At 29.4% G+C, this 24,852-nt stretch overlaps 2 protein-coding genes across 2 annotated transcripts in view; both read right to left on the reverse strand.

Moving 5' to 3' along the window:
* The window catches only part of LOC113371631, a 3,645-nt gene extending 2,268 nt beyond the window's left edge, over positions 1-1,377 (reverse strand). Inside the window, exon 1 of the mRNA XM_026612280.1 lies at positions 1,352-1,377. Coding sequence (XP_026468065.1) covers positions 1,352-1,377 — 26 coding nt within the window. The remainder of the gene's footprint in view (positions 1-1,351) is intronic.
* Positions 1,378-1,840: 463 nt separating this feature from the next.
* LOC113375250 lies at positions 1,841-15,080 on the reverse strand. The gene is made up of 6 exons (XM_026615195.1): positions 14,977-15,080; positions 7,464-7,927; positions 7,260-7,380; positions 4,915-5,085; positions 2,133-2,249; positions 1,841-2,081 (listed from the first exon to the last, which is right to left on the reverse strand). Exons 2-6 carry the CDS (start codon positions 7,690-7,692, stop codon positions 1,841-1,843), a joined length of 879 nt encoding a protein of 292 aa, XP_026470980.1. The 5' UTR covers positions 7,693-7,927; positions 14,977-15,080.
* Positions 15,081-24,852: the final 9,772 nt, after the last annotated feature.

Below are 24,852 nucleotides of genomic sequence, written 5' to 3' on the forward strand. Positions count from 1 at the left end.
TTTTTTTTCGAATACAATATGGATGCAAGAGTTTTGTCAGTATATTTTGATTAGTTTTTATTTATTGCAACTTCAATTTTTATTTTTTTTTATTTGTTTGACAGACAGTTATGATTGTTGAAAAAGTGCGCGGTTGCGCAATCGAAGTCTCTCTCGAGCCCTTTATCTCTTCGCCTTTTCAAAATGAGAGGAGCTACGCAAATATTTATAATAAAAAACTGTAGCCCTTTTAATTACCTTTAAAATAGTATATTACAACTTGTGATGAAGTCAGAATTAAAGGAGTTATGACTCAAAAATTCATCGTATTTTTTTACATTTAGAGCAAAGTGTAAGTATGGCCAAAAACTATTGCCTTATATATGTGTGTATGATAAATTCTGATTTCTCATGCTATAATTAAATAATTTTTAAATATGTAGTCATAAATATCAACTGTTTTTATTTAAGGGTGGTTTAAAAGCTTGAAAAATTAAAGATATGGTAATTATTTTTGAGAATTTGAAATAACATTTAATTAATTATTTTTTTCAATTTTAGAATAATTTTTTTAAACAATTTTTCATCAAAGGATTGTATTTTTGAGGGGCAAAAATGGTTTGAAAGTTTGATAACTAATCTTTTATGTCAAACCAAAATATGTTTTTAGGTATTTTTTCAATTAGTGATTGTTCGCAAGGGTTGTAGGGTTTTCATCATAAAGTGAAAGTATTAAAAAACTAGTGGTGTATGGCATCGCCTTAAGGCAAATTGCTGGAGAGTTACGAAAAAAATTATGATGCGAAAAGTTGTAGCTCTTTTAATTACCTTTAAAATGGTATATTACAAATTGTGGTGGAGTCAGAATTAAAGGAGTTATGACCCAAAAACTCATCGAATTTTTCTTTCACACAAAAATGGACAGAGTTATGATTGTTTAAAAAGTGCGCGGCTGCGTAATAATAATCTCTGTCAAGCCCTTTAACCCTTCGCGGTTTAAAAATGAGAGTAGCTACCCAAAAAAATATGATAAAAAAAGTTGTAGCCCTTTTAATTACCTTTAAAATGGTATATTACAAATCGTGATGGAGTCAGAATTACAGGAGTAATGATCCAAAACCTCATCGTATTTTTCTTCCACACAAAAATGAACAGATTAAACCAATCTGGACCTACGGAATTGAGCTCTGGGGACGTGCTTACAAATCAAATATAGCTATAATGCAGAGAACCCAGTCAAAAATTTAACGTACAATTCTTAATTCTCCGTGGTACGTGATAAATGAAATCATTCACAGCGACCTCAACATGAAAATGGTGCAATTAACGTTTAAAGAATTCAAGAAAAAATACAAACGCAAACTTGACTCACATTCGACACCCATCAATAGTTGACATTAATCAACCTTTTGGCATAAGGAGATTGAAACGACAATGGCCTTTAGACTTAGTCTAAATATAATAATATCAAAGTAACTGTTAAACTGAGAAGATCTCATTGGAGCTCTTCTTAGGCATCGCTCTTAAATATTGCCAAAAAAAAGAACAGAGTTATGATTGTTTAAAAAGTGCGCGCCTGCGCAATCAGAGACTCTCTTGAGCCTTTTGCGATCAGATGTATTTTGCATATAAACAAGCAAGGATGAATCTTATGATAACTGCATTATCAAAAAAATTGACGTGACAACGCTATTTTATGAGCTCTGCTACGTCAAAATAGCCCCATAAGTAATCATTTAACAAAATGGCACATTAATAAAACGTTTAAAATTGTTGACATACACCAACCACTCACCAACCTAACCAGAATCATCATCATTTTTTTGAACAAAAACCTTCATGACTACCACAGTCTACTCCGCTATTTTTTATTATTATACCCTCTATGATGCTGACTCCTCCTCGGCGGATGATGACCATTACCATTACCATTACCATTACCATTGTCCCTTCGTCTCTCCTTGGCAGAAACTTGGCAACTACAGCCACTCCTCACTTTTATATAATCTAATCTCCAGCCAGATCCGTCGTTAGGGCCTGGCAAATTGTGAAACTGGTGCTTCTTGTACTCTTCTACGTTGAGTCCGGATCTGGCAAGGGCCCTGTCCAGTCTTTTGCGGGCCACAACGTCTCTGATGGGATGAAAATTCTGCACAATTGCGTAAACCCAAATGTACTTCTGAACGCAACGAGATTGGAGAGATAGTTTGGTATGCACGAATCGGCAGGGACGATCTACTATGTCTTCGCGACATGAGTTTTCGAAAAACCTGGGTAAAGGATATATGGGTGAAATTGTAAATTTTTGTCGGTTTTCAATAGGGAATGCAATACCGATGAAAAATTTCAATACCGGTATTTCGGTAATTTTTCATTTTAAAACCGGTATACCGGTAAATTACCGGTATTTTTATTATCTTAAACAAACGTAAACAAAATTGAAAGTTACTAGTACAAATATAAAATAATGTATATACAACTACAACTATATTCAACTAAACAATAAAATAAAATAATAATAATTAAATTAAATAATAATTTAACAAAATTATAAGGTTGTCAAATATCTCCCTTCCGCCTTTTTGTATTATAAACCAAGAGCAAAAAAGCGGAAGGGAGATATTTGACAACCTAATATATCCAATTTTATTAATTCATTATCACTATCGAGTATATTGAGTACTTTTCACCAAAAACAAACTTATGAGTAAGAAAACTCAAAAACTCATAAAAGATCATATTACATTATTATAATAAACTGTATTGTTTGTATCCGATGTGGTAAATTATGCTAATTTAATAATGTGTTAATCTCCAATGTTTTAAAAAAATAATTTTTCTACACAAATTTAAGATCGGATACTTTGTCGAGATAAATAATAAGTTACTAGAATTGTTGAGTATTGTTGTTAAAAACAATGTGATGCTTCTATAGTATTTTCAAACTTCGAAACGTTTTCGAAAACTAATATTTTATAATTGTAATAAGAAGCAAAAAATATTTAGTAATTATCATAATTATTATGTATAAAGTTAGAAAAAAATAAATATTACGCAGGGGGTAATCTGTATGATATAAAATATTTTGGCGCAAATATCACTTAAAAAACCGTTACGTAAGATGAAACAAACATCATTATCTATCAGTCCAATTCTATTTATTGTAACACGATATGAAGCTCTTAGTCAAGCTTAAATATTCAGTTTAATGACAAGTTGAAATAATATTTGACATTTGTTTATCCCATAGAATCACTTGAAGATATAGCTGTTTATGGGATTATGGAACTTAAAGATAAATTTGTTCCGAGAAATTTAAACTTTAGGGTATTATGTATCAAATAGCGCTTATGTAAAAATACCGAAAATACCGGTATTTTTGGGGTAAATACCGGTAAAAATACCGCCGAAAAATCGGGCGGTTTGCCGGTAATTTGGCATACCGGTATACCGGTATTGCATTCCCTAGTTTTCAAAAACCGGTTTTTGGCGAAAATTATGGAATACGAAAACCGGTTTTTTAATGAAAAAAGTCGGTTTTCACTGTATAAATGGAAAATGACAAATATAGCCAAATATGAAAGATAGATGAAAGCGTTTTGATTCTTGAAATCATATCGTTTCAATAGCATTTGATATGTTATCACTCTGCTATGGTTCCCAGAAAGTTTTTCTGTAATCTTTTGTCTAATGTATATATTAATTTAGATTTTCATATCAGTGTATATATTAATTTTAATCAGTGTGACTTCTTTTTGAAGAAGTAACTTTCTCTTATCAAACTTCAAAAAAAGAGTTTTTAGCCCTAGTCACAAATAAAAGAACAAAAATATTATTATATGAGGCTACACAAACAATTAAGCGTAGTTCGGTCGCAATTAAAAAAGTACTTTCTATTTTAGGAAATTTTGTGCATAAACAAAGGACACATCTAAGTAACAAATCGATAGACGTTCGTAGTTTATTTAAATAATATTTTGTTAAACAAAAAGCTAATTAGAATTTTTAAAAATAATTAATTAAAATTGCCCGGAATAGAAAATACTCGGAGTTTAGTTTAATTGCTTTTAAAACTAAAATTGATATCAACAAGCACATATTAACATGTATCTAATATTTTTTTAGTTTTTTTTTTAATTTAATACATGTTTTTTATTTAATAATGTATAATTTTTATTTATTCGAAAACTTTCCTTGCACTATCATAAAAATATTTTCATTCTTATATGTGAAAATGATGCATGAATAACGAATAATTATTTTCAAAGTTATTTAATCATGATAAACTATTATTTTTTAGTTCTACTAATTAAAATTAAAATAATTTTGTTTACTATTTACAAAATTGAACAATAAATAAATTCAGTTAAATAGTGATTTAAATCGCACTAAATTGACGGATACATACATTATTTATTATACATTATTTATTTTCTGGTAAAATTGAAATTCGAAAACCGGTTTTCAGAAATGTCGGTTTTTGTAAAACCCTACTTGCGACCAAATTATGCTTAATTGTGTTTTTTAGCCTGATATAATAATTCCAAGTTTTTTGTTCTTTAGTTTGTGGCTTCTAGGGTTTAAAACTCTTTTTTTTTAAGTTTGAGTAGAGAAAGTTACTTCTTCAAGAAGAAGCCACACTGATTTAAATTAATATATACTTTGGTATAAAAATCTAAATTATTGAATACAAAACCTTTCTGGGAACCATTGCAGACTGATAAGATATCAAATGCTATTGAAACGATATGATTTCAAGAATGAAAACGCTTTCATCTATCTTTTATATTTGGCTATACTTGTCATTTTTCATTTATACAGTGAAAACAGAATTTTTTCACTAAAAAACCGGTTTTTGAATTCCACAATTTTTGTCAAAAACCGGGTTTTTGAAACCGACAAACCCTAGTTGATAGTTGTATGTCATTTACTAACCTTTGGGTGGTGTTGCCGTCTCTGTATAGTCTTACGTACATTCCGTCCAAATCTTTGGCTCCTTCTGGTTCAACAATTTGTTCCTCAAATGGACAACAGTCCAGAGGTTCATTAGATTCACGCAAATCCCTTTGCATCTCTCGCAAAGTCTCTTGGCGTCTTTGCGGATAACTAAAAAGTTAATAAAAGCATTTAGTAATGAAGAAAGTAGTGCAATAATATAGTGTAATAATAATAATAGTGTAAGCTCCGAATTTTTTCACTGTGCTCCAATTTGCATGAAATTTTAGTAATAGGTTACTCTTACCCAGATAATTCCACCGATACCCGCCAAAGTCTATTTATGTATAAATTGACATTGAGCCATTTTATAGCTAGAAAGCGTGTTTAATAATAAAGGGTAAAATTGTAAAGTATTTTCTAATACTTTTACCTTACAATAGTAAGATTTTCAATCCCTTGAAAGCCCTACAACACTTGCGAACAACCTCTAAGTTGAAAAAACACCTAAAACTATTTTTTGGTTTGACAAGATTTAAGTTGTATATAGTAATTCATAATTTTTATCTTAATTATCGAACTTTCAACCCATTTTTGACCCTTAAAAATACAACCCCTTAATGAACAATTGTTACAAAAAATTATTCTAAAATTGAAAAAATAATTACTTGAATGTTATTTCAAATTTTTACAAAATAATTACCATATCTATAATTTTTTCAACCCTTAAAACTACCCTTGAAGATAAACAGTTAATATTATGTTTACATATTTAAAAACAGTAAATATAATATATGATTACATATTTAAATTAATTACAGAATTAAATTATCATACACACACACACACCACACATATATATATATATATATATAGTATATATATATATATGTATATATATATATATATATATATATACAGTGGCGTCGGAAGCAAATTTTTGACGGGTGGGCTCGTTTTTTTTGATAGGCAGGCAGTGGGTTCGTTTTTTAGACATATTAGGTCATATCATATTATGAGAAAAATATTTTCATAAAATAGTGAGTTTTCTGAAAATTGTTTGTACAAAAGTATCTTGAATAGTGTTTGCTTTTTTGAAAAACATTATAATTTTTTTTTTCTTCTATCGATATCCGACGTTATTTTGAAAAAAATTAAATTACACTACTGAGACGAAGGGGTGTAATAAATTATTTTCACTTTTGAACTTGAGAGTAAAATGAACTTAATTTCAAAATTTCATGCAAATTGGAGCACAGTAAAAAAATGCAGATCCAAAACGGAGCAAAAGTAATATTTGAAAGTTTATATGGAAGGTTGGTACCTGTTAGGGTTTATACAAAAACCGACATTTCAGAAAACTGGTTTTCGATTTTAAATTTTACTAAAAAACCGGTTTTAGCCGGTTTTTGAATTTTATATAGGAAGCAAAATTTTGTATATTCTGTAATTTATCCGCAAATTTAGTGTGATTCAGAGCAGTATTTGACTGAATTTATTCACTGTTCAATTTTATGGATAGTAAACAAAATTATTTTAATTTTAACTAAAGATTAATAGTTCATCTTAATTGGATAACTTTGAAAATAAGTATTCGTTATTCATGCATGATTTTCACTTATAAGAATGAAAATATTTTTATGATAGTGAAAGGAAAGTTTTCGAATAGATAAAAATAATACAATTTTAAATAAAAAGCATTCATTAAATTTAAAAAAAAATAAAAAAATATTAGATACATGTTGGATTCATACTCGTTAATATCAATTTTAGTTTTAAAAACTAAACTCGGGTATTGTCTGTTCCAAGCAATTTTAATTAATTAATTTTAAACATTCTAATTGTTTTTTTGTTTCATAAAATGTTATTTCAAAAAACTGAGAAGGTCTATCGAATTGCTACTTAGATGTGTCTTTTGTATACTAACAAATTTTCCTGAAATAGAAAATACTATCATACTTGCGACTGAATTAGGCTTAATTGTTTTTAAAACCTGATATAATTTGTTCTATTATTTGTGGCTTCTAGGATTTAAAACTCCTTTTTTTAAGTTTGAGTAGAGGAAGTTACTTTTACAAGAAAAAGTCACACTGATTTAAATTAATATATACACTGGTATAAAAATCTAAATTAATATATACAAAACCTTTCTGGGAACCATTGCAGACTAATAAGATATCAAATGATAATTTAACCGATATGATTTCAAGAATCAAAATGCTTTCATCTATCTTTTATATTTGGCTATATTTGTCATTTTCCATTTATACAGTGAAAACCGACTTTTTTCACTAAAAAACCGGTTTTCAAATTCCTTAATTTTTAAAACCGACAAACCCTAGTACCTGTAATTATGATGAAAACTTCTTTTTTTTCGACTGTGTCCTCGATCAAAATTGTGGTCTTCACCTAAATTTTGCGTAGCATCATCCACTACATAGTTCTCGTTCTCTTTGCGTGTATAATCTGCAATAATTTATGTATTGAAATTTTAAATAATATACCTCAATAATGTATGTTTTTTGTATTGATATTATTGTTTCTATTACCTAAATCTTGTGTACCATCATCTTTTCGTCTAAAATCTGCAACCTGGTGCAACCTCTCCAGTTCCTCCTCCAACTCGACTTCCTCGATCAAGGGATCATCCTCCCTCAGAAAGGGCTGTGCCGAAAAGGGCAACCCCAACCTGTGATCCATTACAAACCTTACACTTTCCCCAAATTCTTGTTCTTCTTCCCTAAAACTAATACCCCTTTCATCCAACTCTCGGATCATCTTCTCATGACGTTGACCAGCCTTTTTGATAGGGTGCTTGTAATATTCGCTCTGGAATTGATTTTGGAAGTCCTGATGATTATTGTGGTCGTCGTTGTTATTCTCGTTATTTTTTGGTATTGAGGTGGTGACTGTTGGCGAGTTGCACTAGGCCGTTGGTAGTTGCCAAAGCCGACGCCACTGACAATGTCACGATGACTGTGCAACAGATCAAGGCGGCGGCTAGCGTCAGCACCTGGGGAAAAAGAAAATCAAAATTATAAACTAGTTGGTATTGGTATTTTGCCTTGAGGCAAGTTACATGAACTTCCCGATATGTGTAAATAATCTATTTAATCAATAAAAAATAAATTAATTTATGAGTGATTAAAAGTATTCCGAGTGGATTTATTACATATGATTAAAAACAAACGAACACTTTGACCCGGAATATTTTATAATAGCAAATTTTCAAAAACCACCAGTTTTTAAAGGACTTTAATGGTTTACTATGTTCATTAAAACCAAGTACTCTATCGTTATACCAAGAAAATCGTCTAATTTTAATTTTAACAAACGTCAAAAAAAACTACTCATTTTCTTAATCTTTGATTATTGTTAAAATTAAACTACTTGTCGTAAGGCCGTGATATTTCAGTAAGTTCTATACGAACATGATTATATCGCCAAAAAAAGTTCCATGAAAATCGGCTTAATTTTTTTTTCAACAGTTAATTACAAGCAAACGGCTCGGTAGATTTTCACCTAAAACTAATCAGTATCATTCCTAACTAATATCTTTCGAACAGTTTTTGACTTTTTAAAATCAGTTCGGTAGTATGAGGTTAAATGTGGACGAAAAGTTTAACACTTTTTTTCAAATTACAAAGGAACGGCTCGGCCTCACAAAATTGACAAACGATAGTCCTCATTGAGATACATCAAATGGCTTTTAAATTTCTGAAATCGGTTCAGGCGTTTTTGAGAAAACGTCGATCAAAGGTCTAATTTTGACAAATGTCAAGAAAACGATACCAATTTTTGCAAACTTTGCCGAATTTTTAAAGTTAAACGAGTTTTCGTAGGGCCGCAATATTTTAGTATCTAGAAGACTATGGTATCGTTCGTCAAAAAAATAATAATAATAATCATAGAAATTTTTTTTTAACACTTTAGTACAAGAAAACGGCCCGGCCGGTTTCTACCAAAAACTCATCAGGTCGATTCTCAACCAATATCTTTCGAACGGTTTTTGAATTTTCAAAATCGATTCAGAAGTGCGGGCTTAAGTGTAGACGAAATTTTTTTCATTTTTCTGCGATTTACAAAGAAACGGCTCAGCCAATCGTAGCGCGAAATTGACAAACGATAGTCCTCATCGAGACACATCGAATGGCTTTTAAATTTTTGAAACCGGTCCAGCCGTTTTTGAGAAAACGTGGATTTACGGCAAAAAATCTGTAAAATTAGCGAGACGGATTTTTTGATGAAAACATAAACTTCTCCTTATATTTTCTTTTTTTTGATACAAAATAATTTGTATCTTCAGTTTTATTTGTAGAGTATTATTATCTTTTGTACTAACATTGTAATATTTTTGGTAAAATTTGCAAATCATTATTTAATCATATTATTTCGCTTGTTAACTTTCCGTAGGGTAAGTTATTGCAATTGTCCAAAAATCGAAATTGAAAATTTTTGCATTTCTCGAGGTTTTGAAGGTTTCTGAACATTTTGGCATACATTAGAAATAAATGGATGTATGTGTGTGTGTGCGTACGTGCGGATGCAAATTTTCTTCGACGATTTTGTGAACACAGATCAACCGATTTGAATAATCCAAATAACATTCGATTTCTATTGATAAGGAGACGTGCTGATTAGTTTTTAGCAAAGGCAGGTATAGCCGTTTCGAAGATACGGTGCAAAAAGTGCCACAAATGGTATTGCAGTTTTTATATATTATGATAACAGAGCGGCCGATCTAAATAGTTCAAAAAACATTTTGCTTGTATTGACTAAAGGAAAAACTGTCTAAATTTTTGGAAAGGCAGGTCCAACGATTGTGGACTCTCAAAAAGTTAAAAAAAGTAATTTGGCGGTCAAAAACGTTCATTAGACATATGCACATCAAATTATCACATATTTTATAGAGATTTTAATAATAAATATGAATTTTGTGTCAATTTTTTGGGTTCCGTACCAAGATTTTTATTTTGAAGTTCATTTATATGATTTAAAAAAAATGTCCTCGACTTTTTCGACAGTATGGAATAACCGATTTGTATGATTGAAAAATCATTCGGTTCGTACTCGATTGCGAGGCGTTTTTGCAAAAGGCAATTTTGCCGTTTCGGAGGTGGAGCGCAAAGGGTGTAAAAATGGTCATGCAGTTTTTGAGAGAACGGATCATCCGATTAGATTAATTGAAAAAACCTTTTGCTTGTATATACGGTGTGCAAGAAATGCTTTTACAAAAATAATTGTAACTTTGAAAATTTTTAAATAGTTCAAAATTTTCAAAAAAAAAATTAAAATTTCAAAAAATTTAAATTTTCGAAGTTTTTCATCTAAAATATCTAAATTATGAAAAATTTCAAAAAATATCAATATTAAAGAAATCGATTTGTTACAAAAATTTAAGAATATTTCGAAATTTAAATAAAAATCGAATATTTTCAAAGATTTCAAAATTCTCAAACAATTTAAAAAAAAATCAATTGTTTTCAAAAATTACAAAAAAATTCGAACTACTAAAAAATTTTCAAAATTTTGATAAAAATTCAAAATTATCAAAAAAAATCAATCTTTCTTCTTTGGCAAAAAAATCGCAAATAATTTTTTTTTTGCATATTTTTACATTTCAAAGGTTTCTGAACATTTTGGAAAACCTTAGAAAAAATGGAACTGTGTATGTATGTGCGGATACAATCGTCGACAATTTTGGGAGAACGGATCAACCGATTTGAATGATTCAAAGTGCATTCGATTCCTATTGATGTGTAGACGTGCTGATTGCTTTTGTGAAAGGCAGGTCCAGCGGTTTTGGAAGTACGGACCAAAGAATGCAGTAAATAGAAATCAAGTTTTTGAGAGAACGGAGCATCAGATTTGAATAATTCAAAAAACATTTTGCTTGTATCAAATATTTTCGAGGACATTAAAAGAAATCAAAATATTGTAATAAATTCAAAGTTCGAAATTTTTTTTTTTCAAAATTTTGAAAAAACTTGAAAACTTTAAAAAAAAATTATGTATTACGGTATAGGGAGTTTCAGCAATTTGCCATAAGGGACGATGCCATGCACCAAAGCTTGTATTAGTCCAATTATATTTCCATTACCAAAACAATTATTTTTGGGCGCGGTCACCGCCACAAAGATTCTTCTTACTTATTGTTATGTCGAAGTCGTCCTCTTGTTGTTATTTCTCACGTGAGTAAAAAATCATAAATAGTCACATCTTCATTTCGTTCCCTCGTTTGTTTGCATAGCGGAGACTCGGGTAATTGGTAATAGAAATTTATTTGTTGACGACAGGTCAAAATTCGGCTCAAAAACGGTAAATAAAATTAGCAATTCGGATTTCCTGGCGAAAACTTAAGTTGAAAATTTATATTTTAATTTTTACACGACGACCTCGACCTTTAACATAAATCACGTAAAGACCTCCAACATTCAGCACTTAACTGTACTTTACTACCGTTACATAAATTTAACGACCTTTCTCTCATTATTATTATTATTATTAATATTTATTTACATTATAAAATGATTTATTATCATAAGGGAAGAAGTCAAATGAAGTTGCGAATAACTAAACTGAAAAACGATTACTTTGTAGGAGAAAAGGCAGAGCCGAACTAAAATTCAGAATTGAACTTAGTTTAGATGGTTTACATTGTTAACTTCCCGTAGGGTAAGTTATTGTAATGGGCCGAAAATCGGAATTGAAAATTTTTACATTTCTCGACGTTTTGAAGGTTTCTGAACATTTTGGCATACTTCACAAAAAATGGATGTGTGTGTGTGTGTGTATGTATGTATGGATACAAATTTTCGCCCACGTTTTCGGGCGTACGGATCAACCGATTTGAATGGTTTATAAAACATTCGATTCCTATTGATAAGGAGAAGAGCTGATTAGTTTTTGGCAAAGGCAGGTCCAGCAGTTACGGAGATAAGGAGCAAAGAGTGCAGAAAATAGAAATCGAGTTTTTGAGAGAACGGAGCATCCGATTTGAATGATCTAAAAAACATTCAATTAGTAATGATTGGGAGAAGGGGTTATTAGTTTTTCGCAAAGGCAGGCCCAGCCATTTCGGAGATACAGAGCTAAATATACAAAAAATAGCAGTTTTTGAGAGAACTAAGCGTTCGATTCAATTGATTCAAAGAACTTTCTGCTTGTCTTAACAAAGTAATTGATTTTGGAAAAAAAAATTTTGTTTAATTTTTTTTTTTTTTTTAATTTTTTGTATATCGAAAATAATTCAGATTTTATTTTTAATTCTGACTATAGTTCCAATATACTTTAAACAAATAATTTCAACTCTGCAATTCAGTTTATATAATTCTTATAAATATTAGACAAATAATCTATTTGAAAACATTCAATATTCCTCGAACATTTCGTTACGGTACGGGAAGTTCCAGCAATTTGCCTTAAGGCACGATGCCACCCACCCCACTAGTTTTATATTATATAATATATATATATATATATATATATATATATATATATATAATTATATACATGTGTAGTCATAAGTATATATTTAACTAATTCTATTTCAACAGCCGCCCTAAAATTAGTCCTTTTGTCCTTAAGTGGCCTAAAGGAGGCCGACGCATTAAGGACGAAAATAACAATGACCATTTTAAAAGATTACCATCTCGTCCTGTCCTTTTATCCTTTCAAAGGATGCCCCCATTATTATTACAAACTATATCATCTTTAATAATCTCACGAAATTCAATTCACGGAATAATATCAATTTTTTCGTTGGAAGAAAAACTTTGTTTCGGACAGTCTTTTATGGTTATATAGCAGAAACTAGATAAAATTTACTAAAATTATATACGATCTGTCTTATATACTCCAAAAAATTCTGAAAATGGTTTTACAAATTGTGTCTATTTGATATAAAATAATTATTCGAAACTTTTTGATACATTTCTTGAAATAACTCGAAATCTTTTTCCGGGACACTCATTTTTAGTCAACTTGGCAGAAACTAGATGAAATTTACTAAAATTTGTTATAAATTGTTTTATACAAGCCAAAACATTTTTTTTAAATAAAGCTAGTTCGAAATTGATTTCTACGATTTTTCTAGGTTTCTTTAAATAATTAAAAAATTTTGTTCAGGATATTATTTTTTAATTAGCTTAGCAGAAACTAGATCAAATAAACTAAAATTTCATGTGAACTGTTTTATGCCCTAATGTATTTTGAATATTTACAATATATGGATTCCGGACACTTTCTTGATTTTTTATAAATAACTCTAGAATTTTGTTCAGGACACTCTTCTTTAGTTAGCTTAGTAGAAATTAGATAAAATTTACTAAATTTTGTTATACACAGTGTAATTTCGTATTATATAAAATTTTTGAATAAATCCATTGTAAACTCGTTCTTATTTATTGCTTCTAGATTGCCATACAAGGATTCGGAACATTTTTTTACAATTTACTGAATTACTGGAAAACTTCATCCTGGACATTTTTTTGTACTTGGTTTAGAAAAAACTAGATAAAATTTATTACATTTCCCTTTAAACAGTTTAATATAGTTTTATATGAAAATTTTGCATAAGTTCAATGTAAACTCGCTCTTATATATTTTCCTTAGCTCGCCATAAACGAATTCGGGATATTTTTTTACATTTTTCTGAATAACTCAAAAACTTTATGATTAGTTTAATATAGCTTTATATAATTTTTTTGAATAAATTCTTTGTAAATTCGCTCTTGATTATTGTTCTAAGTTTGCCATACAAGGATTCAGGACATTTTTTTACATTTTTTTGAAAAACTCAAAACTTTGTTCACGGCATTCTTTTCTAGTCAGCTTAGCAGAAACTAGATAAAATTTACTAAAATTTCTTGTGAACTATCTTAAACACTTTGATACAGAAAGCTCCAAAATTTTGTTTAGGACACTTTTTTGTAGTTAGCTTAGAAGAAACTAGATAAAATTTACTAGAAATTCCTATGAACTCTCTTATACACTTTAATATAATTTTTTTGAATACTTTAAATTCTCCCTAAAGCATTTTTTACGTGTACAATATATGGATTCGACGCACTTTTTTACATTTCGGAAAATAATTTACAAACTTTGTTCAGGACACTCTATTTTAGTTAACTTAGCAGAAACTAGGTAAAATTTACTAAAAAGCTATATAAACTGTCTTATACACTTTAATACAAAATTTTTGAGTAATTTGAACACGCCCTTATGCATTTTGCATATCTACAATGAATGACTCAAGTACATTTTTCTACAATTCTTTAAATAACTCAAAAACTTCACTCCGGGCACTTTATTTTAATTACCTTAGCAAAAACTAGCAAAAAACAATTTCTATCTTATATAAGGTTGTCAAATATCTCCCTTCCGCTTTTTTGCTCTTGGTTTATAATACAAAAAAGCGGAAGGGAGATATTTGACAACCTTATATATAAAAATGAATCGCAAAATGTGTTGGTAAGCGCATAACTCAACAACGCCTGGACCAATTTGGCCAATTCTTTTTCTAAAATATTCATTGAAGTCCAAGGATGGTTCTTACGGAAAGAAAAAATCGAATAATTGCCGGGAAACACCTAAAAACGGCCCTTTTCTTTTTCACATACAAACGTTAGCATTTTCATATTTTTGCCATCGGATACGGAATATTTACTCAAGTCAATGCAGCGTTTTGTGTAAGAATTTTTTTTACTGTGCTTCAATTTTGTATGAAATTTTGAAATTAGGTTTATCTTTCTCTCAAGTTCAAAAGTGAAAATAATTTAGACTCCTTTGCTATTTCCCGGGGGGATGACATCCCTCTCAGTGGTGTAACTTCATTTTTTCAAAATAACGTCGGATGTCACAGTTGTGCATTTAAGATGCATATGGGTGGATGTATATACATTTCGGTGTAGACTGTAGTGTAAAAAACATGATAATTTTTAACTAATTGGTAAATATCAGTATAGGTTATTAAAAAAATGGAACTTTCAAATTGTAAACATAAGTACAGGACAACGTCTTCGGGTTATCTACTTTTTATATAAAAATTAATCTTCTACTTACCGCAATAATTACTGTAGGAGTAATTACAATTCGCATAGTAGGCCGCTTCTTTAGCAGCTGCCCGAAGTACCCCTTTCAAAAGAACCCTTTTCCAATTTCCGGTATTGTTTAGACCCCAAATTGGAAAAACTGCCTTTTTTGCCGAGGATTGTCGTCCTACGTGACCTCCGCCTCGCCAAGTTCAGGGTCGGCAAAGGGCCGGGTCAGGGGCGCACATCGCCACGTTGGCATCACGAGGAATCTAGTCCGACCCTGGTGAAGGACCGTCGGTTAAGGGTTAATGATGGAGGGTTGTTGGTGTGGTGCCGGTGGTCGTCATCAGGTTTCTGGAAGAGAAGAAATAAATTATTAAATAGTTATACATGTACATTAGGGTGGTACTTAATATGGATTTTTTAAATTTTTTTTGCTCCCAGGGGCTCAAATGCTTTCAAAATGATAAAAAACTAGTTGTGTACGGCATCGTGCCTTGAGGCAAATTTCTGGAACTTCCCGTACCGTAACAAAATATTCGAGAAATATTAAATGTTTTCATATAGATTATTATTAATACTGTAACATTGTCTAATATTTATAAGAGTTATATAAACTGAATTACAAAGTTAAAATTATTTTTTTATATGAGTCAACCGATTTGAATGATTCAAAAAACTAGTTGGTTTGGTATTTAGCCTTGAGGCAAGTTACATGAACTTCCCGATATGTGTAAATAATCGATTAATCAATAAAATATAAATTAATTTATGAGTGATTAAAAGTATTCCGAGTGGATTTATTACACAAATTGAAAACGAACAAACACGTTAACTCGGAGTATTTTCTAAAAGCAAATTTTCAAAAATCAATAATTTTTATAATTGAACCAGTTTTCGTAGGACTTTAATGGTTTAGTATGTTCATTAAGACCAAGTACTCTATCGTTATACCAAGTAAATCGTCTAATTTTAATTCAAAAACTACTCAACTTCACTCACTTTGAAATTTTGAATTTTTAAACTAAACTTGTCGTAAGGTCGTAATATAACAGTGAGTTCTATAAGACCAGGAGATATATCGCAAAAAAAAGTTCCATAAAAATCGGCTTAATTTTTTTTTTCAACAGTTAATTACAAGAAAACGGCTCTGGTAGATTTTCACCTAAAACTATCGGTACCATTCCCAACTAATATCTTTCGAACAGTTTTTCATTTTTGAAAATTGATTCGGTAGTATGAGCTTAAATATGAACGAAAAGTTTAACACTTTTTTCCAAATTACAAAGAAATGGCTCAGCTGATCGCTCCACAAAACTAAGAAAAAATAATCCACATCAAAATACATCGATTGGGTTTTAAATTTCTGAAATCGGTTCAGGCGTTTTTGAGAAAACGTCGATCAAAGGTCTAATTTTGACAAATGCCAAAACTTTGCAAACTTTGATGAATTTTTAAAGCTAAACCGGTTGTCGTAGGGCCGTAATATTTTAGTATGATCTAGAAGACTATGGTATCTACCGTCAAAAAAATAATAATAAAAATCGTCGAATTTTTTTTTTTTAACTTTATTACAAGAAAACGGCCCGGCCGATCTTTACCAAAAACTAATCAGCACGATTCCCAACCAATATCTTTCAAACGGGTTTTGAATTTTCAAAATCGATTAAGAATTGCGGGCTAAAACGTGGACGAAATTTTTTTTCACTTTTCTGCGATTTACAAAGAAACGGCTCGACCGATCGTCACTCAAAACAAAGAAACGCTAGTCCTCATTAAAATACATCGAAAGGTTTTTAAATTATTAAAATCGGTCCAACCGTTTTTGAGAAAACGTCGATTTACGGCAAAGAATCAGTTCACACACACACACACAAATTTTGTCTCATTCGATTCAGAATGGCTTGAAACGTCGAGAAAACATAAAATTAGCGAATAGGATTTTTTGATGCAAACATAAACTTCTCCTTCGGGAAGTTAAAAAAAATATATATTTTTTGAAATAAAAAAAATTAAATTTTGAAATAAAAATAAATAATTTTAAAATCGAAAAAAAATGTCTTTTCCACACTGTCAACATAAGCAAAATATTTTTTGAATAATTCTAATCAGATGATCCGTTCTCTCAATAACTGCTATTTTAGTAATAACAGTCTGGACATGCCTTTGCAAAAATCCAATCAGTACGTATCCCCATCAATACGTAACGAATGTTTATTGAATCATTTAAATCGGATTCTCTGTTTTCTCAAAAACCTAATTGCTATTTTCTACACTCTTTTCTCAGTAACTCCGAAACGGCTGCACCTGCCTTTGTCAAAACTAATCGAATGCTTTTTGAATAATTCAAATCGATGGAACATTTACATCTTATTCGATTCTACTCACTTTTTCCCAAATAAATCTTTTACCACAACCTCACAGACCACTGAACTACAACAGAATATCCGTCCTGCAACCTGTTGCATCGTATTTATAACTACCCTACCACCTACGACCCAAAAACCCTAAAGAAATTCAACCCACGTTAAAATAATCCTTGAACGAGTGGGCCTATTTGCGCAGGCCCGGGTCGGCGCGTCGATTGCGCATGACGAGAGGGCGGAGTCAGTTGGGGATGATTTTTTGGCGAAAATGTTGTGGGCGTGGTCGGAGGCGGGATAATGGATCGGCGTGGGTTTATTTGCCTAGTGGCAAGTTATTATATATACATGCATTTTTTTTCTAATATTTACAAAGAAACGGCTCGGCTGATCGTCACGCTGAGAAACGCTAGTCCAGCCGTTTTTGAGAAAAAGTCTATTTAAGGTCAAAAATCGACTCACATACACACTTTATCCAATTGTCGGATAATCGTATTTTTGGTCGAAAACACTTCAACTTCTCTTTCGGGAACTTGAAAAAAGCCTTCACTTAATCACTTAACAAAAGAACATTTAACTAGTTGGTTTAGTATTTAGCCTTGAGGCAAGTTACATGAACTTCCCGATATGTGTAAATAATCGACTTAATCAAAAAAAAGTGTAAATAATATACTTCATCAATCCTACTTTAAAAAAAACGATAATGATTTTAGCAAAGTTTGACGAATTTTTGAAATTAAACTACTTGTCGTAAAGCCGTAATATTACAGTAAGTTCTATAAGACCATGATGTATATCGCCAAAAAAAGTTCCATGAAAATCGGCTTAAATTTTTTTTCAACAGTTAATTACAAGAAAACGGCTCGGTAGATTTTTTCTTAAAATTAATCAGTACCATTCCCAACTAATATCTTTCGAACAGTTTTTGATTTTTTAAAATCGGTTCGGTAGGATGAGCTTAAATGTGGACGAAAAGTTTAACACTTTTTTTCAAATTCAAAGAAACGGCTTGGCAGATCGTCGTACAAAACTGACAAACGATAATCCTCATTAAAATACAAATGGCTTTTAAATTTCTGAAATTGGTTCAGGCATTTTTGAGAAAATGTCGATGAAAGGTCTAATTTTGACAAATGCCAAAAAAACGATACCAATTTTTGAAAACTTTGACGAATTTTCAAAGTTAAATCAATTGTCGTAGGGCCGTAATATTTTAGTATGATCTAGAAGACAAAGTCAAAAAAATAATCATAAAAATCGTCGATTTTTTTTTTTTAAACTTTATTACAAGAAAACGGCCCGGCCGATCTTTACCAAAAACTAATCAGCACGATTCCCAATCAATACCTTTCGAACGGTTTTTGAATTTTCATAATCGGTTCAGAATTGCGGGCTAAAACGTGCACGAAAAATTTTTCACTTTTCTGCTATTTATAAAGAAACGTCTCGGCCGATCGTCCCACAAAACTGACAAATGCTAGTCCTCGTCGAAATACATCGAATGGCTTTTAAATTTTTGAAATCGGCCCAGCCGTTTTCGAGAAAACGTCGATTTACGGCAAAAAATCTGTTCACATACACACACACACGCACACATACTTTTTCCAAATTTGGTCTCATTCGATTCAGAATGGCTTGAAACGTCCAGAAAACATAAAATTAGCGAATCGGATTTTTTGATGAAAACATAAACTTCTTCGGGAAGTTAAAAAATACTAAATAGTTTGAAATCATTTATTTATGTATCGATACAAATAACATTTTTTTTACTTGAAAGCCGCTCTGTTCACGTTTTAATCGTACATTTATATAACATGTTGTAATATAACATTGTTTTACAATTTTAGTAAAATTATCATTATCACAAAGAAAGTATGCAATACATATATGTGTGATATGTGAACTTAGATGAAGACAATGAGAAAAGGATTTTCTAAAAAAATATTTTTTACCGAGATTTCTAATATGTGTGTAACTAATTGCGAATTTTTGCGCATTTTATTGTTTCGTAAGAAATTTAAAACTAGTGGGGTGGGTGGCATCGTGCCTTAAGGCAAATTGCTGGAACTTCCCGTACCGTAACGAAATGTTCGAGGGATGCTGAATGTTTTCAAATAGATTATTATAAATATTGTAACATTGTCTAATATTTATAAGAATGATATAAACTGAATTACATAGTTGAAATTATTTGTTTAAAGTATATTAGAACTATAGTCAGAATTAAAAATAAAATCTGAATTATTTTCGATATACAAAAAATTAGAAAAAAAAAAGTTCAAACTTTTGTTAAGACAAGCAGAAAGTTCTTTGAATCAATTGAATCGGACGCTTAGTTCTCTCAAAAACTGCCATTTTTTTGTACATTTAGCTCTGTATCTCCGAAATGGCTGGGCCTGCCTTTGCGAAAAACTAATAACCTTTTCTCGCAATCATTACTAATTGAATGTTTTTTAGATCATTCAAATCGGATGCTCCGTTCTCTCAAAAACTCGATTTCTATTTTCTGCACTCTTTGCTCCTTATCTCCGTAACTGATGGACATGGCTTTGCCAAAAACTAATCAGCACATCTCCTTATCAATAGGAATCGAATGTTTTTTAAACCATTCAAATCGGTTGATCCGCACGCCCGAAAACGTAGACGAAAAATTGTATCCATACATACACACACACACACACACACAGACACACACACACATACACACACACATCCATTTTTTCTGAAGTATGCCAAAATGTTCAGAAACCTTCAAAACGTCGATTTGCGGCCCATTACAATAACTTACCCTACGGGAAGTTAAAAAATACTATCCAGATAAAATATATTTATATTATACTTTGCGTTTGCGTTTGCGTTTATTTATTGTTAAAATAGTTAAAAAAAGATCCGTCCTGAATGTATATTTTGTACAAATTTTCCTCAAAATGTAATAGTTATATTCGATTCAGAGATACATCATTTGATATTTCATTATTTTATCCATTTTGTTGTAAATACCTATATATACCATAGACGTTAGGTCAATCATCTTCTCAAATAACTTTTAGTTTTTTTACCAATTACCATATTACCATTTCCATTTGCAAAATTTAATGACAAAAACCAGTTTTAGCTATTTTAGCACATAATGCTTATTAGTGTTCTTCTGTATTAACAAATATGCAAATTCTTTGCAAAAAGGTGTAAAGTTAGAAAAAAAGGAATATTTAATTTGTGAATAGTTAGATCAAAAAAGGTAAAAGATAAATGCATCTCGATAATTTAAAAAAAAATGTAAATTATATACTGTTTTTGAAGTTTTAAGGTAATTAGGTCTGGTTTATGGGTATACCAAGTTTTTTTAGGGTATTAAGTTGTTATACAATGTTTTAGATTAGTTAATTTGCAACAAATTTTCCAAATACATCATTCATATTAATCGAATGGATTTAAAGTTATCCCCGATTTAAGACATAAATGTAGTGTTGATTACAAAATAGTGTTACCAGATTTCAATTACATTTTAAGGGTATAATGAGTTATTGTAGGGTTTGAAGTTGTTTTACAATATTGTAGATTGATTAATTTGCAACATTTTTCTCTAACACATCATTCATATTAATCGAATGGTTTTAAAGTTATCCACGATTTAAAAAATAAATCTACTGTTGATTACAAAAATTTGTTACCAAATTTCAATAACCCTTTAAGGGTATACCGAGTTGTTGTAGGATCTTAAGTTGTTTTACAATGTTGTTGATTAATTAATTTACAACAATTTTTCCTAACACACCATTTATATTAATCGAATGGTTTTAAAGTTATCCACGATTTAGAAAATAAATGTACTGTTGGTTACAAAACAGTGTTACCAGATTTCAATTGCATTTTAAGGGTATACCAAGTGGTTGTAGGGTGTAAAGTTGTTATACAATGTTTAAGATTAATTAATTTTCAATAATTTTCCCGAATACATCATTTATATTAATCGAATGGTTTTAAAGTTATACACGTTGTAACAAACAAATAGTTTTACTACTTACTAGCACTTTTAGTTACATTTTTGTAGTATACCATGTTCCTGTTAGACAATTATAATTTCCTTCAAAACCATTCGATTAATATGAATGAGGGTTTCAAGTAATTTGTGCAAAATTAAATAATCTATAATATTGTCTAATATCATAAAGCCCTACAGCAACTTGGTGTACTTTAAAATCAAGTTTGAAAGTAGAGCTTTAGGTTCTGATTGGATAAAATTTCTCAAATTATTTTTACAAAAATCATGATCATAATAATTAATCGATAAATCGTAAAATAGAATACATTATCGATTATAAATGCTGTTAAACATAACTCTTGCATTTGTAATCAATAAATTTAAATTGAAATCTAGAAAACCAGATTCTTGCATTATTTAGATCATTTAAAGATTTTAATTAATTGAAACAGAAAAGTTGCATTTAGTTGAGATTAAATTATAATACTTGTTAATATAAATTATTTATCTAATTATTTACACTTTTTTAAATATTAAGCTAAATCCTGAAATAAGTAAATGCAGCTACACAACTATAAAAGGTCTAAAATTTAATCTAAACATTTTATTATCATTTATTTTATATTTATCGCTCAATTAACCTTTAAAATATTTTTTTTATTAATTCAGATCCATAATATAAACTTGCTAATTAAATTAAAAGTTTAATTTAAGACTTTAGAATCTTTAATTAAATGCGAAGGGAAACTTTATCACCTTGGGGCGAGGGATAAAAATAGCTTTTAATATATATATATATATATATATATATATATATATATCATAAGGAAGTTCATTTACTGTTATATATTATTTTATAGACTGTTTGATTTTTTCGAAACGTTTCGACATATAACATTAATTCGTCTTTAGGGGTTGAAATCATCTAATTCGGTTGTAAAACTAGTATTATTTTATGGGTAAAATATTATCCTACATAAAATATTTTTCTCCAAGATTTTTGTTTAGTGATTTGTATTTTATTGTCCGAAAAATTTAATATTGATATTACTTTATCACGAATAATACAATTTTACTCAATTACAAAATTGCTAATATTTTTTTACCTTATATCAGAAATGTATATCCATTACTCTATTGGCAAGTTGTAAAAGCTCTATTGTTCAATCTTGTTTTATTATAAAATTTAAATCCATTTTATTACAGTCTGCTACTTAAATAAGAAATAAATCACGACACAATAAATCAATAAGCGAAAATAATTTCGCACGAATACTTTTGCAAACGAAAAAAATATAAACAAATAAAATATTTAACGACCTCGTAACAAAACTATAAACGTGTAATAAAAATTATAAAGAGCACAATAAAAAAATGTGTGTTATAAATGAAACTATGTGTGAGTGGCATTTTGCTTTAAGTCAGATTTGTAGCTAATATATTGATTAACGTATAAAGCCAATAAATCATAAATAAATAAAAAAAAACGTATGAAACAGTCCCGATTGATATAGTGAAGGTTAATTATTTATTGTTAATACAAATATGGCACTAGAATACTGTAATTTGGTTAAAATACTCTTCAAATATCTACTTAGACAAAAAATAATAAAATTGATACAATTTTGTCTAAAACAAAAGATATTAGCAATTTCATGAAAACAAATACCCTAAATTGTCTAACGTGTCTACGTTAGTATGGATTGTTATACGTTTTACAAGTTAATATTTAATATTTTTCAAAATTATAAATTTTAAATTGTAGTAGAATGCTATAATTTGGCACAAATACTCTTCAATATGTCTACTTAGACAACAAATAATAAAATTCATATATTTTGTCCATAAATAAAAGATATCAGCAATTTCATAAAAAAAATACTCTAAATTGTCTAATATGATAGTATGGATTGTCATACGTTACAAGTTTAATATTAAATATTTTTTCAAAATTACAATTTTTATACTAGAATGCTATAATTTTGCACAAATATTCTTCTACTATGTCTACTTAGATAACAAATAATAATTGATATAATTTTGTCTAAAATAAAAAATATTAGAAATTTTATGAACAAGTACACGAAACTGTGAAATGCATTAGTATGAAATATAGTATGTATTATGAAACTTATTATATTATATATATATATATAATATATAATATATAATAAATTGTCGTATTTATTAATGCATTATATATTTAGTTTTAAAAAATTGCAAATAAGTTTGCCACAATGTTTACGAAGCCTTTCACAAAGGTTTAATTTATCATTTGTGCTTTTACGACTTAGTAAGTAATAAATAACATTACATATATATATATATATATATATATATATATACTATATATATATATATATATATGTATAAATTAAATAAAAAACAACAACAAATACTAATAATAATAATAGATTGATTATAATTTACGACCATGTCGCAATAATTCGCGACAATTGAAAAATTTTACGACTTTCTCAATTGTTTAAAATACATTCTTCGGAAACATCTTTCTTTTGTTGAGTAAGGCCAGGTTTACATGACCAGAGGATAACAAACTCATAAGAACAAATGTGCTTTACCCTGTTTTAGTGTTTAGCGCACTCAACAGAGGGTCTATTGTGGCTAAATTCATTACTTTTTTTAAGAACTGATTCTCTACTTATATTTTTTTTATTAATATTTCTGTGAATAGTTGAAAATATATTTTATACAGGTTTATCTCAATTCTATATTATATATTTACATAAATTTTACCTAGAATTAAACCATGGGTAAATTTACGTGCTACGGTTGGTGGCGACCTCTATGGTGAGGGAAAACAACTACAATAATTGAAGTAATGACAAAACGGTCGTGTTTGCGATCTGTTTATACTTATATTATCTATGTATAATGCATTTTTTTATTTTTTTTAATTATTTTTATTTATTCATATTGTTTATTGCCACAAAACCTAAAAAAACGCCGAAAAAAAATACTTTAAAATAATATGAGAAAGATGTTTAAAACTTTGTTGAGACAATTTTTCAAGAACCGAACCAAAAACGTGTCTTAACGAAATGCATAAAGTGTGTAAAATGGCGTATATATATGCGGAAAAACGTATCAAGTATATATATATATATATATATATATATATTTAAAGTGTGATAATTATTCTGAAAGGCCGCTCTTGTGTGAGAAAATTATTAGGATAATCACATTTCGGTCGAGATGAAACGATTCCGGTTTAATAAAAATATTTCGTTTTTTTCTCATCTTCAAGCATCGTAATGTCGAAAAACAAACAGATTTTATGTGAAAACTAAATAAATCGACCATTTTAAAATGCAGTCAAGTACTAGTAAAAATACTGATAATATTCTGCATTGTTCCGAAGAAGAAAATATTTATTTCAAGTAGAAAAAATACAATTGAAATATGCATTAAAATGTCATCAAGTCATTTTTTAGTTTTTTTTTCCAAATTATAAATTTGAAAAAATATTTTATTGTTGATTTTTTCTGTTAATGCATTTTTTTGGGCTGTAATTTACAATTTATAATATCTAAGCGAC

This window comes from Ctenocephalides felis, unplaced genomic scaffold (assembly GCF_003426905.1).
Source record: "Ctenocephalides felis isolate EL2017-DRISC unplaced genomic scaffold, ASM342690v1 CF-g0.4_SCAFFOLD_00845, whole genome shotgun sequence".
Lineage (NCBI taxonomy): Eukaryota > Metazoa > Arthropoda > Insecta > Siphonaptera > Pulicidae > Ctenocephalides > Ctenocephalides felis.

What these genes read in the sequence shown, in the direction of transcription:
- LOC113375250 (XM_026615195.1), bottom strand. Translation starts at nt 7,692, where the DNA reads ATGATCCGAGAGTTGGATGAAAGGGGTATTAGTTTTAGGGAAGAAGAA. An exon ending in TGATGGTACACAAGATTTAG is followed by an intron (nt 7,381 to 7,463) that starts GTAATAGAAACA and finishes AAATTATTGCAG; the next exon opens with ATTATACACGCAAAGAGAAC. An exon ending in ATTTGGGTTTACGCAATTGT is followed by an intron (nt 2,082 to 2,132) that starts GCAGAATTTTCA and finishes AAGACTGGACAG; the next exon opens with GGCCCTTGCCAGATCCGGAC.